The 14629-nt window shown below is 44.1% G+C and overlaps 5 protein-coding genes across 5 annotated transcripts; 1 reads left to right on the top strand and 4 right to left on the bottom strand.

The window, feature by feature from the left end:
* Positions 1-4189: 4189 nt before the first annotated feature.
* Positions 4190-5623, bottom strand: CCR75_003888 (uncharacterized protein; the record flags this gene model as incomplete). Its single annotated transcript, XM_067961979.1, has 1 exon — positions 4190-5623. One exon carries the CDS (start codon positions 5621-5623, stop codon positions 4190-4192), a length of 1434 nt encoding a protein of 477 aa, XP_067822101.1.
* A 259-nt stretch (positions 5624-5882) lies between these two features.
* On the bottom strand, positions 5883-7226 carry CCR75_003889 (uncharacterized protein; the record flags this gene model as incomplete). The annotated part of the gene is made up of 4 exons (XM_067961980.1): positions 5883-6343; positions 6417-6615; positions 6681-7087; positions 7157-7226. 4 exons carry the CDS (start codon positions 7224-7226, stop codon positions 6255-6257), a joined length of 765 nt encoding a protein of 254 aa, XP_067822102.1. The 3' UTR covers positions 5883-6254.
* An 883-nt stretch (positions 7227-8109) lies between these two features.
* Positions 8110-8946, bottom strand: CCR75_003890 (uncharacterized protein; the record flags this gene model as incomplete). Its single annotated transcript, XM_067961981.1, has 1 exon — positions 8110-8946. One exon carries the CDS (start codon positions 8944-8946, stop codon positions 8110-8112), a length of 837 nt encoding a protein of 278 aa, XP_067821684.1.
* A 386-nt stretch (positions 8947-9332) lies between these two features.
* CCR75_003891 (uncharacterized protein) lies at positions 9333-10511 on the bottom strand (the record flags this gene model as incomplete). Its single annotated transcript, XM_067961982.1, has 1 exon — positions 9333-10511. The coding sequence occupies one exon, from the start codon at positions 10509-10511 to the stop codon at positions 9333-9335; it is 1179 nt and encodes a 392-aa protein (XP_067822137.1).
* A 200-nt stretch (positions 10512-10711) lies between these two features.
* CCR75_003892 (uncharacterized protein) lies at positions 10712-13033 on the top strand (the record flags this gene model as incomplete). The annotated part of the gene is made up of 1 exon (XM_067961983.1): positions 10712-13033. The coding sequence occupies one exon, from the start codon at positions 10712-10714 to the stop codon at positions 13031-13033; it is 2322 nt and encodes a 773-aa protein (XP_067821686.1).
* Between the last annotated feature and the right edge of the window lie 1596 nt (positions 13034-14629).

Raw genomic sequence — 14629 nt, 5'->3', positions numbered from 1 at the left:
GGGCTAGCTTGAGCCCATCTCAAGCTAAAGTCCTCCTGTTCCGCAACGAATATTGCTTCTTCAAGCGTATCCAGTTTTAAGCGGAACATGTGGGTCTTTACGGGACCATCCGTAAGACCTTGCATGAACACCGTTATTAACGTGTGTTCATGGACTGGGTTATTTGTAATATAACTCGCTAAGAGTCGTATGTGCTGGGCATATGCGTGAACATCACGCTTGCCTTGTTTGAGTTTCAGAAGCTCTGAACGAGCTCTGAACTCAGCCCTAGGCGGTTCAAACGTCTGTTTGAGCGGGGCTTTGAAAGCCTCTAGCGACTCAAAGACATATGGGTCGCGCATCTTAAGGCCTAGTGCCCAAATTGTGGCACGACCTGCCAAATTTGACTGAGCGAATGCGACTTGCATTTGCTCGTCGACGATATGACGTGCCCTTATGGCATCGTCCAACTCGAAAAGTCATCTTAAGAAGGAGTCTTCTTCGACTCTTCTAAACTTAGAGATGTAAATCTTTAAGGTTTCGGGACGACGCGTGTGCGTCATCCCAGGTACAGGGATCTGTACCTTATGTAACCTCAACAGTTATGCCTGTTGAGAGCCTTGCTGATTGAGCAAGGCTACCTTTTCCTTCGCCTCGTCAAGTTCATGTTGTATGAACGTGGCGATGGCTTAATGGGGGCATCTCTGTCCAAACCGGACAGCATGGCCAAGATGGCATCGTTCCCTACGGTCGAACTCATTCGTTCCACCGCACTCCTGTCTATGTTACTTAGAAAGGAGTAGCTATCACGCGAAACGTGATGCGTATTTCCATTATCATTTTATATGTCCATGTTAGATGATGGAACTGTGGTCATTGGACGGACTACAAAGTGCTCCCAGATGTAACGGGGCACTGCCGACTTGTACTGCTTCAGTACAAGTCCACTTCGCACTGCCTCAGTGCGAGTGGTGCCTCACGTCACTTCACGTACCTTAGTACGTGCAGAGGGAAATCTTCTCTTTAAGACACTTGCTTTAAAGATGATTAAGTTCTTCTTGTATATCTACTCATACTACTTAATTCTGAACTAATACAAAACATGTACAAAAAGTATTATCTGTCTTTCTCTTTGCGCGCGTCCAGCACTGACTGGACCGCGGAGAAAGTAGATGTAATGTTCTATATCTACCAATGGATAAGCTTTTAGAATATTACCATGTAAAGTAATATTCTCTACCTTTAAGATAATATATTAATTAATAACCTTTTAAGAGTTAATTTTATCTAACGATACACCCCGTTACAGTTGTTTAATCGAAGTTCAAGTTCCTTGATATAAATCAGCGATAGTTTCAGCAGTCATGCTTAATTACTCATCGGTCGGAACTGTTGTCGACGCATGTCCCTAGACCAATACCGAAACGCTGCCTAACACATCAGCAAACCAAAACATCACAAGGTACTAACTACAAAAAGTTCTATGGGTTTATCCTTTCCAGATTGCACACAAGAAAAAATCGCCGCTGGAAATCAACCTCCCAGAACAAACTCAGCACTTTCTGCCAAAATTCGACGAAAACGTGGTAGGGTAGCAGGAATAATGGTGTTGGCGGTGAGATTATTCGTACATTATATTAGACGGAAACTGGGGAGGTGTGTGCAAACTTTTCTCTTATATTTAAATATGAAATATATGTGAGAAAAGCGAGTGTTTTTTTTTTTAAATTGATACATATGTGAGAAGAAGGGGAAGTGTCCGGTTAGAAGCTACCTGATATCTATTTGATATTTTTCCTCTTACAGGTTATACAATGGGAGGCGCTAGTGAGCGCTCACTTTTCGCTATTGAGCGCGCACCCATGCTTATAGAACCCTGTACGTCTCTTTGATTGGTCGAAATGGTTATATAATAAACTGCGGTTTTAATTGGCAAAAATCTACAATGAGTAAAATGGCCGGAAATTTGAAAAACCGGTCATGGTAGGCTCAGGCAAACATCATTTACGAAAATTAACCACTCAAAGCCTGAGACCTTCCGCCAAATACAGCTGTACAGCGAGGTGGAGTGGTGTATAAACAGAAAATAGATGTTTGTAGATTTCTAGATATCACTCCACCGCATTTCCCATTCATTTACATGTTTTTCCGGCTACATTTTTTCATATCTTACAAAACTACGAACTTCCAGCGTCAACGCTACCGAGCTACCGATAACGACGTCCATATTGGATCAAAACATCCAGATCGACGGCGGCTGAGGTGCTGTCGATGATTCTGGTACCAGCACGGATTGCGACGATGTGACAGGAGGTTGACGGCAGCTTTTGCTATTGTGACCCACCTGCCGACACCTTCTGCACCTTCTACGTGGTTTCAGTGACTCTTCAACTACTTCAAAATGCGATGAATTGCGTGTTGTGATCGTAGAAAGTCTCCCGAGAGAGCCCACCGGCCGACCACGACTGCGGATGTCCGCAGGATTGAAGACATTGGCCTGAGGGAGAGTGTTAAGGTGGTCAAGGATCACCATTCGGCGGTAAACTGGAGCGTCATTCCATTCCATTCACAGTCGCTTGAGTTTGTCATCAATTGATGGCACTGCTGCTGCTGCTTCTGCCGCTGCACGAGGAGGTTGAACTAGCCACCAATGTTGATCGAAGTCTTTCAAAGACAGTATCAAGAGCATTCATCAGGGCGAGTTCCCGATCCGTCACAAAAGTTGTTGGTGAGGCAAAGAATGTTTGAAGCACCTGCTTTACCAATTGTATTGCCCACGTGTAGTTTTCCTCCTCTCCGCGCCCATAAAGCAGTATGCGAACGTGAATGTTTGAGCAGTGAAGGCAACACCTACAATATGCAGCAAGGGCAAGCCAAACCGATTAGTTTTGTAGGTTAAGTCAATCAACCATACATTGGCGGCCAAAAACTTGCTGCATATCTCCTTGGCGGATAAGGAGACCATAAAGAGATGCGTAAGCCGTATCTCTGCAGCAAACTGAGTATAATATGGTGCATTTTAGCTGCTTTCGAGGCTGTCAAGTAATGCCTGGAATGAAGAACGACCGGCAAGGATACGCGAGCGCTCTGCCTGCTTGAGATTGTACACGTCGCGAGGTAATCGTGACCTCCTCACTTTTGCAGGATGCTAACAATTCGCCTGGGTTTGAGTCTGGGGATAGACAGCTGAATGACCTTTTGTTGCTGTTCTGCATTCACGGCACGATTTCTGGGATGTGCAGAAGGTTCGGCGAAAGGGTCGTGGTTGTGAAGATTGACTGTTTTTTTCACTGTCCAGACTGTTTTTTCCTATGTCTCTTCCATTGCCTTTCGCCTGGCGATGAGCAAGAGAAGGCACACCCATTGCTACGAATTGCAGTGACACGCTTACGCTGAACACCAGGAGCCAACTGCTTTGCCTTCCCCGCGTAAGAGCATTTCAGAACAGCAGCTTTAATATCACCGTCTTTCTTATTACCTACACGTCGGTTTGTTCTAATGGACAAAACAAAGCCCCCGTCCTTCATACACGCGTCCACAGCTGCGCGAGCATGATAGAAGGTGGTAAATACGCGCTCTTTGATTGATTCTTTGTTGCTCATTTCATGTTTTTGAAATAGTATAGTACCATTTCGACCAATCAAAGAGACGTACAGGTTATCAAAAGCTAGCGTTCGCGCTCAATAGCGAAAGTGAGCGCTCGCTAGCGCCTTCCTGTAATATTTATGCCCGTTACATGATCAGAAATTAAAGGCACAAAATTGAACCGGTTATAAAAAAGGCTAAAAATAATAGTTAAAATTGGTAAAACCAGCATAGTACCGACGTTCCGCGAAAACTATGGTCACCTTGTGCTTCCGGCTACCCAAACCCGTTTTGATTGTATTGATCATCTTATCGCGCATATTTTCGCACTGCTGCTCGTCACTCGATGTTGAAGCTACGTAAAGATTATGCAGCAAAATGATGAAATGCATTGTGAGTGAATCAGATCTTGACCTCGACCAAATGTTGCCGAAATCGCTGGTATATTTAGGCATGTACTTGATACTACAAGTCCATTGACAACAAGGAAACAGCAGAAATGAAAATAGTCAGATGCCGCATTCAAAAGCGGCGTTTTTTACGTTCAAATAAAGAATCTTGACGAACAAAAGCGTAATCTGAAGGATATTTTATTTCTTACGACATTCATATACACTTTTCTGGTTCAAGTATTTAAAGTGGCAATTGCAACTGCGGTAATAACAAACGTGAGCACGAGCAAGACGGTGGCAAACGGGATTGAGCTCACAAATGGTTGGGTAAACTCAGTAATTGCTGCGCCAGGGTTTCCCCACACTCGTTGACAATACCGACTGCCAATAATTTGAAACCAACACGGAATTGTCAGCCCAAGTAAAAACCCAAATAGTCCTGCGATGGCAAAGATAAAATCCAAACGCTTGAATACGACAGCGAACAAAATGGGCGGCGCTGCCACTGAAAGGCGGCACATACGCCGCGTGACGTTTCTTCCAAAGCGCTCGGTGAGGTGCTTTGGAAACGACATCAGCATGTTGTCACCAACAGTGACTCCTACCATGGGATACGCTGACACGACATTAATTACTGGGAAGAGTAGAACAATCAATTGCACGCAAATCCCCACAGGGTTCGTAAACTCACATTGCTGCCACCCATTTCCACATCCAGTGTACGAACTCCACATAAGCGTAGCTAGTGGATTAATCGTATCAAACGATAGCGCACCCAAGAGACCCACAAGCAGATAGCAAGTGCCAGCAATCAAAAGCGCAGAAAATGCCACCAAGCGTGCCTTAGATTTGGGAGACAGCGGCTGCAGCGCATCTGGCATGTTATACTGGCAGTTGAGGGCCAAAAGCGTTGGACCAAAAGCCTTCCCAAAGTTCCCCCAGTTTACTGAACCAATTGTATCGTACCGAGATGCTACAAGTGTACCCCCATCGCTCGTCACCTTGATTGCCATAGTCAGTAGCATGAGTGCAAAGGCTACAATACGGTACACAGAAAGAAACTTCTGCGCTATAGCTTGATCGCTAATATCCATCACCACCATGGATAGAACGATGACTGAAAAGATGGCCATAAACACATAATAGCCGTTCAAGCAGCCACTGGACGGGTTGGCGCCGTACACGTCACATGACTCACCCAGCACAAACGAGAAGAAGATTGAAGCAGTGGATGAAGAAAATACTGATGCGTAGGACCAGAGTGAGCCGATACAGTAAAAGCCCATGACAAGTTGTACGACAATTTTGCCTAGCCGTCCCACAAACATTTCGGCGATGGTAGCAAAGTCAAACTTTCGATGCGTGATCTGATGACGCGGTCCACCGCCGGCAGAGGCTGCACATACTCCTTCTGCACGTGCAAGTGACTCAAGTGTGTAGTTCATCGTTATCATAGAGCCCAAAATACCCACAGACATCAGGAGAAGCGCAAGGACGATGCCACCTTTCATGAATGCGTAAGGAAGACCGAAACAGCCCGTGCCAATAACATAATTAAGCGTCATGGCGAGCGTTACGGCTGGACCATAGGGCTTAATCGCCGTGTAGTTGCCATCTCTGCTACTGGGGTTGCGTGACAAGAGGTGCGCTTTTTCGGTGATGGCCATATTACTTTAAATGCCACGACGATACGAAAGATTCGCCTTAGATAACGGAAGACATTTTCAAAATTGCAAAATATACAGGAAAGCTACACACCAAGATCTATTAGATTTTTGCTGGCTGTACGAATTGCGAAGAGTTATTAACTTCTCGGGGCCTTTATTTTGTGATCGGTATTCACGGTTACACCGGACTTGCCCTTCTATTTATGATTGGTTAGATTCTGTTCTCGGATATATGTGCTACAAAATAAAAAACTAATGTGACGAATTCAATTATAAAATGATGCTACTTTAAAGCAATATTGAAAGGCTTATGCAATTTTTTTTGATGTGAAACCTGTTTAGCAACGGGGAGCTATGTAACGGTACTCACTTTCTCAGATCTGATCATGCAAGTCCGCCGTAAATGAAAAATCCATAAGATCATTCTCTACTTCCTACAGTAGTTGTCGCCGTGAATTTGACCTTTGCGCCAAGATCCGGGAATTTATTAACCTTCCACCCTAGCGCAAACAACTAAATGTTCACCATTACGAGCGCGAGCATGATGGGAGTTTTGCAATAATGGAATTGCCGCTGGTCCACTACACTTTCAACGACGACCAGCAATATGAAAAGATACGCAATCGCCTTATCAGCGAGACGAAGCTCCAGTATTCTTAGCAGCATACAACTTATTCCATTGCGACTGCTTGTCACGCTCATTCTCTTTTTTGATGGCATCTGGGAAGCATGCGCATTAAAAAGCACCATAAACAACCAAAAAATGAGGTTTGTTTGGGAGAAAGAAACGTACAAGATTGCGCATCAATTCGAAGGCCTTCGACCCGACGCTTCATTTTTTCTGAGCTAACTGAGATCTCTTGCATCGCTGCCTTGATCTTTTGCACCTTTTTAATGTACAGCGGTAATTTTTGCAATACTACAGCTGCGTCCTCGAGTTGCCTTTTCGATCTCAATCCATTGTTTTGCTCAATCAGCATCTCCAGCAATTGCTACACCAGCAACATAATAAGCAACACTAAACTACCTTTTAACGCGCTTTTTGTACATGCCATACCTGCTGACTCTCCTTTAAATCGGCTATTCGATAGATTGTCGCGTCCAGTGATGGCTGCACTGTTTTAACGAACGCATTGCTCATAATCTCGATGCCATTGATTGATTGGTCGATTTGCCACAGATTGTTGCTATCATTTAGCCCAGCGACTTTTGTTGATGTCAATTTGGACTCAGGACTCTGGCCTATTGTGTTCTTGGTCTGCTCTTCATCCTTTTGCTCTTCTCCGTGCTCCTTGATCTCTTTCTCCACCTCTTCTTTCAACAACACTGCTTTTTCCTCTTCATTGCTCCTTTCATCAACCTTACCACCTACTGCTGCTGAATGTGGTCCATCAGCTTGGAGAGCAAAGCGAGGAGCAACTGAAGACGACTGCAAGCCGAAGCCGTCAAGGTGGAAATTCATTTCTAATGTAATACAAAGGATTCGCATGAGGTTGGAATCACTTTAAATATTACAAATTTGTTGAGTATCACCTTCTTCGTCATCGTCGTCTTCTTCACTATCTTCACCGACGAGAACACGCCCGCCGCCGACGTTGGCCATTATATGTATACTTGACAAATTAATACGTAACTTTTATAATTGCCTTACCAACCAATCACATGACGAGAGCAATCATCTCGCATGGGCAAAGGATACGAATATTCAGATCAAGCGTTGTTTTGTCGACAAGCTTTCAAATCTTCACTGGCTATATTGACGCTTGCAACTACGCCAATTTTCATAGAAACGGTCGCTCGGTCCGAGCATGAGCTTTTGCTGTTTCATAATTATCTCCCACACCTGTATGACCCTTTTAAGCTAGTTTTTTTTGGCTGCTTGAAAAAATCATGCATAACTTGCGCTTAGCTAAAATTAAGTTGGATGAACATTTCGTTGACAACGTTATCATAGCCATGCTTTTTTAAACTATCGTAAATGTAACAAAGCTTAGGATTAAAATTGAAAAACAAATTTGCCACCAGAAAACTGAAAGCTCATCGTTTCAACACAGTTGACCGTTTAGTTGCTCTACGATCCACACGATTGCTGGTACAAGCAATATATGATGACTTGGCAGGCACGCAATTTATGATGACTTGGCAGGCACGCAAGTCATTAGCAAATGCTTGTGCCGCAGAATGTTATATGGTACAAATGTTTATAGACGCCGTAGAGGACAGCACACGCAGCTGACTTTGCAAATAAATGTCGAAGGCGCTTAATTCAATGTTTTTATACAAACGCCACAACATCGCGCACTTAAAAAGCCTCACCAATCGCTGAGTTGCTTCGAACTGATGCAAAGTCATTTTGGCATCAGTGGCGATGAAACCAAATGCATAACAATCCCAGAAGCAACCATCTCACATCTGCGTCATGAAGAACTAGCAACTCATTAAAGAAAGCAATTAAATAAATTGACTGGCGAGATGGAAGCACAAATCTACTCCCACAGCTCTGGAGTCAGGAATCTATTCCCAAAAATAATCATAAGATATGGAGCGATTTGGGCAGGGCACATGACTTCAAATAGCTCCAGCTTACATGTTCGCAATGGAAAAATCCAATCACGTGGCACCTTGAAGTGTTTCAACATTAATGCGTTCGATGCTTTAGTTTCGACATTATCTTCATCTTCATCAACATACTGACAGTGAGCGCATCGCTGCCAGATTCCAGACGGATCAGGTCCCATGAGATTCTCAATAATAGCTCCATCTCCCACGGTATCGTCCTCAATTTCTAGCGCAGCGGCCGGTTTAATGTTGTCCTTAAATAAACCCTTGAATTCCTTGAACGCGAAGATATTGGCATACAAACCAAACTTCATATCTACGAATCTTACCGGAATAGCTGGCGACGTGTCGCCGACCTCGTACAGTGAGCTGTTAAATACTGTCAGCTCATAACCGTCTGGAACCTCTAACTGTTCCTTATTGGTGGTGCGTAGATACTCCAACCCAGTCATAGTGATTCCGAAATCGGCATTGTAATCCCATGGCACGAGCTGACGGGCCCTGTAGACCCCCAGAAGAGTTCCGCTATCTATCCAGTAAATCACGTCCGCGTTTTCTAACATGACCTTCACTGAGTAAACCAGGTCTTGCAGAGCATGAAGCCGTTGGCTCGAGTAGATACACATTCCTTGTTTAACATAACGAGCGTCTCGATGCGCGGTGGAGATGCAGCGACGTAGCGAATTGGAATTTAATTGGTAATCACCTATTAAGCCGTCCTCATGAGTAAACGAGTACTGCAAGTACACTCCAAACAGGAGCATTTGGGAAACCAGAATGGTCGCAAATATAATATTTGATCGCGGTGGCATCATCATTGCTACCCGCAAGGTATTTGCCAAGATTACAACTTTTTTCCCAGCAATTTTCTGGTCACTGTGAAATAGATTCGCACATAAAGGTTGGAAATTGAAAGAAATTAAATTTTCTTATCGTGAAATAAATGAAATATGTTTGTAGTATGCATTTTATATCAGAGGGAAGAAGGCTTCCATTTCGCAAATAGATTGCTGAATAGAAGGTATAGAAAAACGTAGGATTATAGCAATCGCTAATTTGTTTTTCTTTATTGCCGAAATTGAATGTGGCAAATACGTTGACAATTTCTATAAAATTACTTCTTGCATAAACAAAAAAACAAAAGAAGCTGTTAAATTGCTAATTCACAAGTGTGAGCTCCTGTGGCACGACTGTCGCGCACAACCGGTTTGCAATCGAGCAGGTCGCCAATCCATTGCGAGATGTGCGCAGCCATGTCGCGCGTTCCGTTCGCTTCCATCATAAACGCGTGAGCCTGCAGCACGACGCGGTGCTGCGCGTTTGGAAAGAGTACTTGAAGCTTCTGCACGAACTCCGCAGGAACCCACTCATCCACTGTCGAGTAGACAAACAGAATTTTGGTCTCAAACTTTTTGATTAGTTTATTGTCCAACTCTGTCACCTCCTCTAATTCGTTTTGAGCCATTCCCAACACATTGCGCATTACACTTGCGTCGACCAGCGACAATGAGGCCAATTGCAGCAATTCCGGCGTCTTAAATCCTAACACACGGCGAACAATCCACCGACGTGGCAGAGGAGGTACTAAAAACTCCACGGCTTTTACCAATTTTACACCATACTCGTAGTGATTAAATAGCGGCATCATTTGCTTGCCCTTGTAAGATTGAGCCATTTGCATAATTGTCGGCTGCATAAGCACCAACTTGGCGATATGTTGAGGGAATCGCCGTGCAATGTCTAGGGCAAAGTAGCTCCCGATTGAGTGTCCAATCAGCACGCATTGCAGAGATGGATCGTCATGCAGACGCTGCTTAAGATAAAATGCTTTGTGCTCCAGCTGTTCCTGCAAGGAAAAGGCGCGTCCGTTGTTCTTCCACGGCATGAAATGACCGGAGTGCGATAAACATCGGATTTCATGACGCTGTCCATGCTTCTTCATAAGCTCTTGCATGAGTGGTAGGTAATAAAACGGGACGCCAGGGTTCCCCGGTATGACAAGCACTAACAATCTGTGCGTGTCGGGCGTCACCGTTGGGTAATAAACCAATGAATGAGCCTTTGCGCCATCTTCCGTTACAATATGCCATTCCTCAGCAAGGGGGATAATTAATCTGGGAGATACGGCATTGTCGTGCTCGAAGTGTTTACTTTCGATGGTCAATTGGCTTCGCAGTGCTCGATGTAAATTCAGCTGGTCAAGAGGACCTCGCAGACGTAGGTGTATGAAACGAGCAAGTGCTAAAGCAAAGATGGGCATCAACACACTGTACTGTTGCGCCTGCAGCTTAAGAAACTCAACGAAAGCAGTCACACTTGATAAAGCCATCATGAGATCGTTCGAGACTGCGTACGCAAATATACTGTTCGACCCAGTAGACAGACTGCTTCACGCTTCGTAGTAAATCTCGCAAGATACAAGTTTGCTCCCTGTGTGCTGGCAAGTTCTATTAAATCGCAATCATTGGCTGATACGAAACAAATTTGGAATTGGTACTGGAAGCTCAAACGGTGTGGAAAAGTGCCCATATGGAAAGTATCGAGTCGTCTTTGCATTTACTAAGAAGTGCGTCTTGCGAGAATCTAGCGTCAGAGACTCCTGAAGATGTAGTCGAGGCTATGTCTTGCATGTTAGCATGGCTATACCGACATGATGTGGCTTCGGTACTGCAAGCTATCGCAGCGCAATTGCAACAAGTTGTCGAGCATTTGCACGGATTATTTCAGACGACAGACACGCCAATAAATGGTCGGCTATGGATGTTATGGGTGGAGCTATGCTGCAAACTGTCCATGCTTCGCTATTGTGAGATAGAGAAGCACTTGGAGATTGAAGTGGATTTTTTTATTAATATTCAGCCACCAAGGGACTTGCCGATATTGCAAACACAGTATGACAAGAAGAACCAGGCGGCATTTAGTTGCAGGTTTTGGGACGCAGCAGTTGTCAGGCCTCTGTTAGGAGCTTCAGTGGATCATGCAACAAAAGCGATGCCGAAGTTGGTAGATTTTTTTCTGCATTGGATGGCAAATGCAATGCTTGGATATGAAATGATTTTTATCGCAAATGTAGCCGCGCCTATTCGAAAACATGTCAATAAGCAATTTATAAATAACTCGCCATTAGTCGATGCGTGGCTGGACTTTGTATCGGTCGAGCTGAAAGCTGAAGATGTAACGAACAATGCACCAAAAACTTCGGTAATTGCTTTAATTTTGAGCTCGACAAATTCTACCAAGAAAGCTCGAGACGCTGCAAAGTTTCTCAGCCTATTAGGCGCTGTTACTGTCAAAGAGCTGGTACGTGATCCTTTTCCCCAGCCGCATCATCCCATCGCTGCTGTTGCAATGGCGCAGGGTCTCATCTACCTTGACGATGCCAAAGATTCGGATTCATTGGCTGTTTTGGTAGAATCTGGAAATGTTGCTGTATTGTGTCAATTCGCAGCTTTGCGGGTTGTCAATTTGAAACTCCTCTCGTCACGCTTGATTCCCTACGATGATGTTGCAATATCACAACATTTTGATCATGTCCGGTGTAAAGTTGAGGCCTTAATGCTAGATTCCTCGTGCGCAGGTTTGCAAGAATACTCGCTTCAAATGATGGAGAGCTGTATCGAGGAGACAATCAATTTTTATCAATCTTCGCGCCAAAATTACATTTGTTTAGTGGAAGCGATGAAGACTACGCTGTCGCAAGATCTCATTCGCCAAAGCGTTTTACATGAGCTCAAGCTGACAGCTAATTCCTTGCCCCACGATGAGAAGCTTAATGCTTCTTCATCAGACATTGTGGCGTTTCTAAATCAATTTTACAACAGAGTAGCACCGCTGCTGAAAGCGTACTCTGCGCACCATATTGTGCGAGTCTTTGTCGCACTTTCTCGTATTGAGTTCATCCGCGAAGCATGTACATCACCGAATATGAACAAGTGCATGTTAGCAATCACACAGCAAATGGAAGAAGAATTAGAGCAGTCAACAGTGTCTATGAATGCACTTGTAGCGCCTGTTTTGCGAAGTGTTACGACAACCCGTGTGATGACTGAGATTATTATCGAAGCCGATATTGTTGCTGGATGCCAGATGCTAGCTGTAGGTCTTGTAATGCAACGTAAGATTCGTGTGCTTCTGATGCAGTGCCAAGAACTGATTGATGACGCACTTGCAATCGTCTTTTTGAGCCTATTCAATGTATTTGAGCCTGCGGATGCATTTGCGCATCAATTCCTTGGTTTGTGTCTGGCACGTTTCGGTCAATTACTCCCAATTTATTCAATTTTTCCCTATTACCTTCAAGTCACGCTTGCTGCCTATCCAAGTTTGGCATGCTCTCATGATTTGACAAAAGTGTGCGGTACCATTTTCGGCTCTCTATTTTACTCGAAAGCACTCATGTTGCCATCGGAGCAGGATTATACATCTGTTGAGACTGCTGAGCGGATGACGCTCTGGGCAATTCAAAAGTGCTGTCAACGCTGCATCGAAATATTAGCTGAAGAAATAAAGCTCGTCAAAACGTCTGTTGCGACCGACATTCTTGAGATCGATGGACTTCCTGCAAATTCTATCAAACCCGCTAATGCCAACGAAACGAATGGCATGTATCTTGCAGGGTTGGTGTTCGAGTTACTAAAAATGGCGCCTATGACGATTTTAAAAGCCACAGCGGTGGAAGTTGAACAGCTCATCGCGCAATTCGGTAGCAATCCCGTTGTGTTGCGTCAATTGAAAAATGCTCTTTATGAACGGATCTCGCAAGACTGTGAAGCTGAAAAACGTGCATGGCTTGCCATTTGGTGTGTCGAACTTGACAGGCAGTATTCCACCAAAACGAATTCTCGTTTGTAGTAAGTATGAAGGGACTTATTATTTAAAAAAGCCCAATACATGTAGCCTAACGAGAGTTATTGGCTGATACATTGTATTATTTCTTAATAATTCTTCGAAACCTTTGAACTCGTAAATTCGATAAATATGCATATTTAATCTGTGACGCGCCAGCACGGTCATGGAAAAAGTTTGATATCGGTTGCCAACCCCCGTGGCCAATTTAAAAGCGCAAATAAAGTGTAATGTGCACCCCGTTCCGTGTACTGCACCGCTAAGGCAATGCGTTCACGATTGAGCTGCCTCGTAGGGTACGTGCGAATCCTACATTTACGTCGGACGTACTATGTCATCGGTTGGAGAACCGTTCTTGTGGTACATTTACTTTATGGGTAAAAAAAAAATACCGTTTTATCTAATTTTTAAATTAGTTAGTTACTTAAATCCCATTTATTATGGGTAACAAATGTGGTCGTTTGGAGACTGAAAGTTTCAAACCAGACGTTTCACTTCATCCTTCTAGGATGTAATCTCATGACGAGCTGTCGCTAGCTCGTCGTGAAGGGTTTGATGCGCCCCAAGGAAAAACAAACACAGCTTCTAATCAAAAATAATAATAAGGATAGCAACTGAATAAAATTTTACATCAAAAAAATTCTAGCGTCATCATAAGGATTAAATCCGCACGGGGATGTTTATGATCAACGTCCTCCCGCAAGTGCCGGAAGATGCGACATGTTAATTAATAGTCGGGTCCAACGAGTCAGTCGAACCCGATTTATCCTCCATATCCATTAAAGGACTCGGATGGTGACAAGCGCTTTTTAGTTGAACATTTTTTGAACCACTGCGAGGTGAAGCGGGTCCGAACGAGTTATCTCGTTCGATGGCGAGGATACATCCCCGGAATGATAGTTCGAAACCTTGCTCCCAATTAATGACAGACGTTCCGGGCCTCGTCCAACAGTATGACGAGACCCATCCTATAGGTCGAAGTCCATCGAAAGACGAGCACTTCGCGCGCTCGTAAAAGGATTTTAAGTCAGAAATCCCTTCGCGCATCTCAGAAGAGATGCACGTCCTCCAATGAGGGTATTTCAGGAAGCACGCCTCCCTAGGGACATGGATTGCACCCAATAAGCAGCCTAGACAGGGCCCCCACGAGAAGCAAGGTAAACCTGCCTCTCTAAACAAATATGCAGATTATAGCGTGCACCGACTTCGGACCGTTGAACTATTCGGTCAGAGAAAATATCCAGTTTGTCAATGCGCTTTGCACATTCTATATGAATGTTTCCTAAGCTTGAAATAAAGAAGTTACATCCTTATCACGCTTGCCAGTGTGCCATCGATAATTTAGATCAGTGCCGAAACAAGGCATCGATAAAGAACTCGTTTTCGTCTGCACCAGGTTTTTAAAGCTTGGATGAGCCGAACAGTGTTTTTCAACGCACATTTTCCATACCAATATAACAACATAAGTTGCCTTTAGAAGACAACCAGAATTGCTTTTCGGTAGCAAATCGCAGCGAATATATATATTGTGGCCCCTCGCCCTTTAACTAATGTTAGCATTGGTGCGAAGAGTGCTCTCGAAGTGATCTTTACGATCACTTC

The sequence above is a fragment of the Bremia lactucae genome, linkage group LG2 (genome assembly GCF_004359215.1).
Source record: "Bremia lactucae strain SF5 linkage group LG2, whole genome shotgun sequence".
NCBI lineage: Eukaryota > Oomycota > Peronosporomycetes > Peronosporales > Peronosporaceae > Bremia > Bremia lactucae.
Note: the sequence above shows the minus strand (reverse complement) of the source record. Positions and strands in the feature narration are given on the sequence as shown.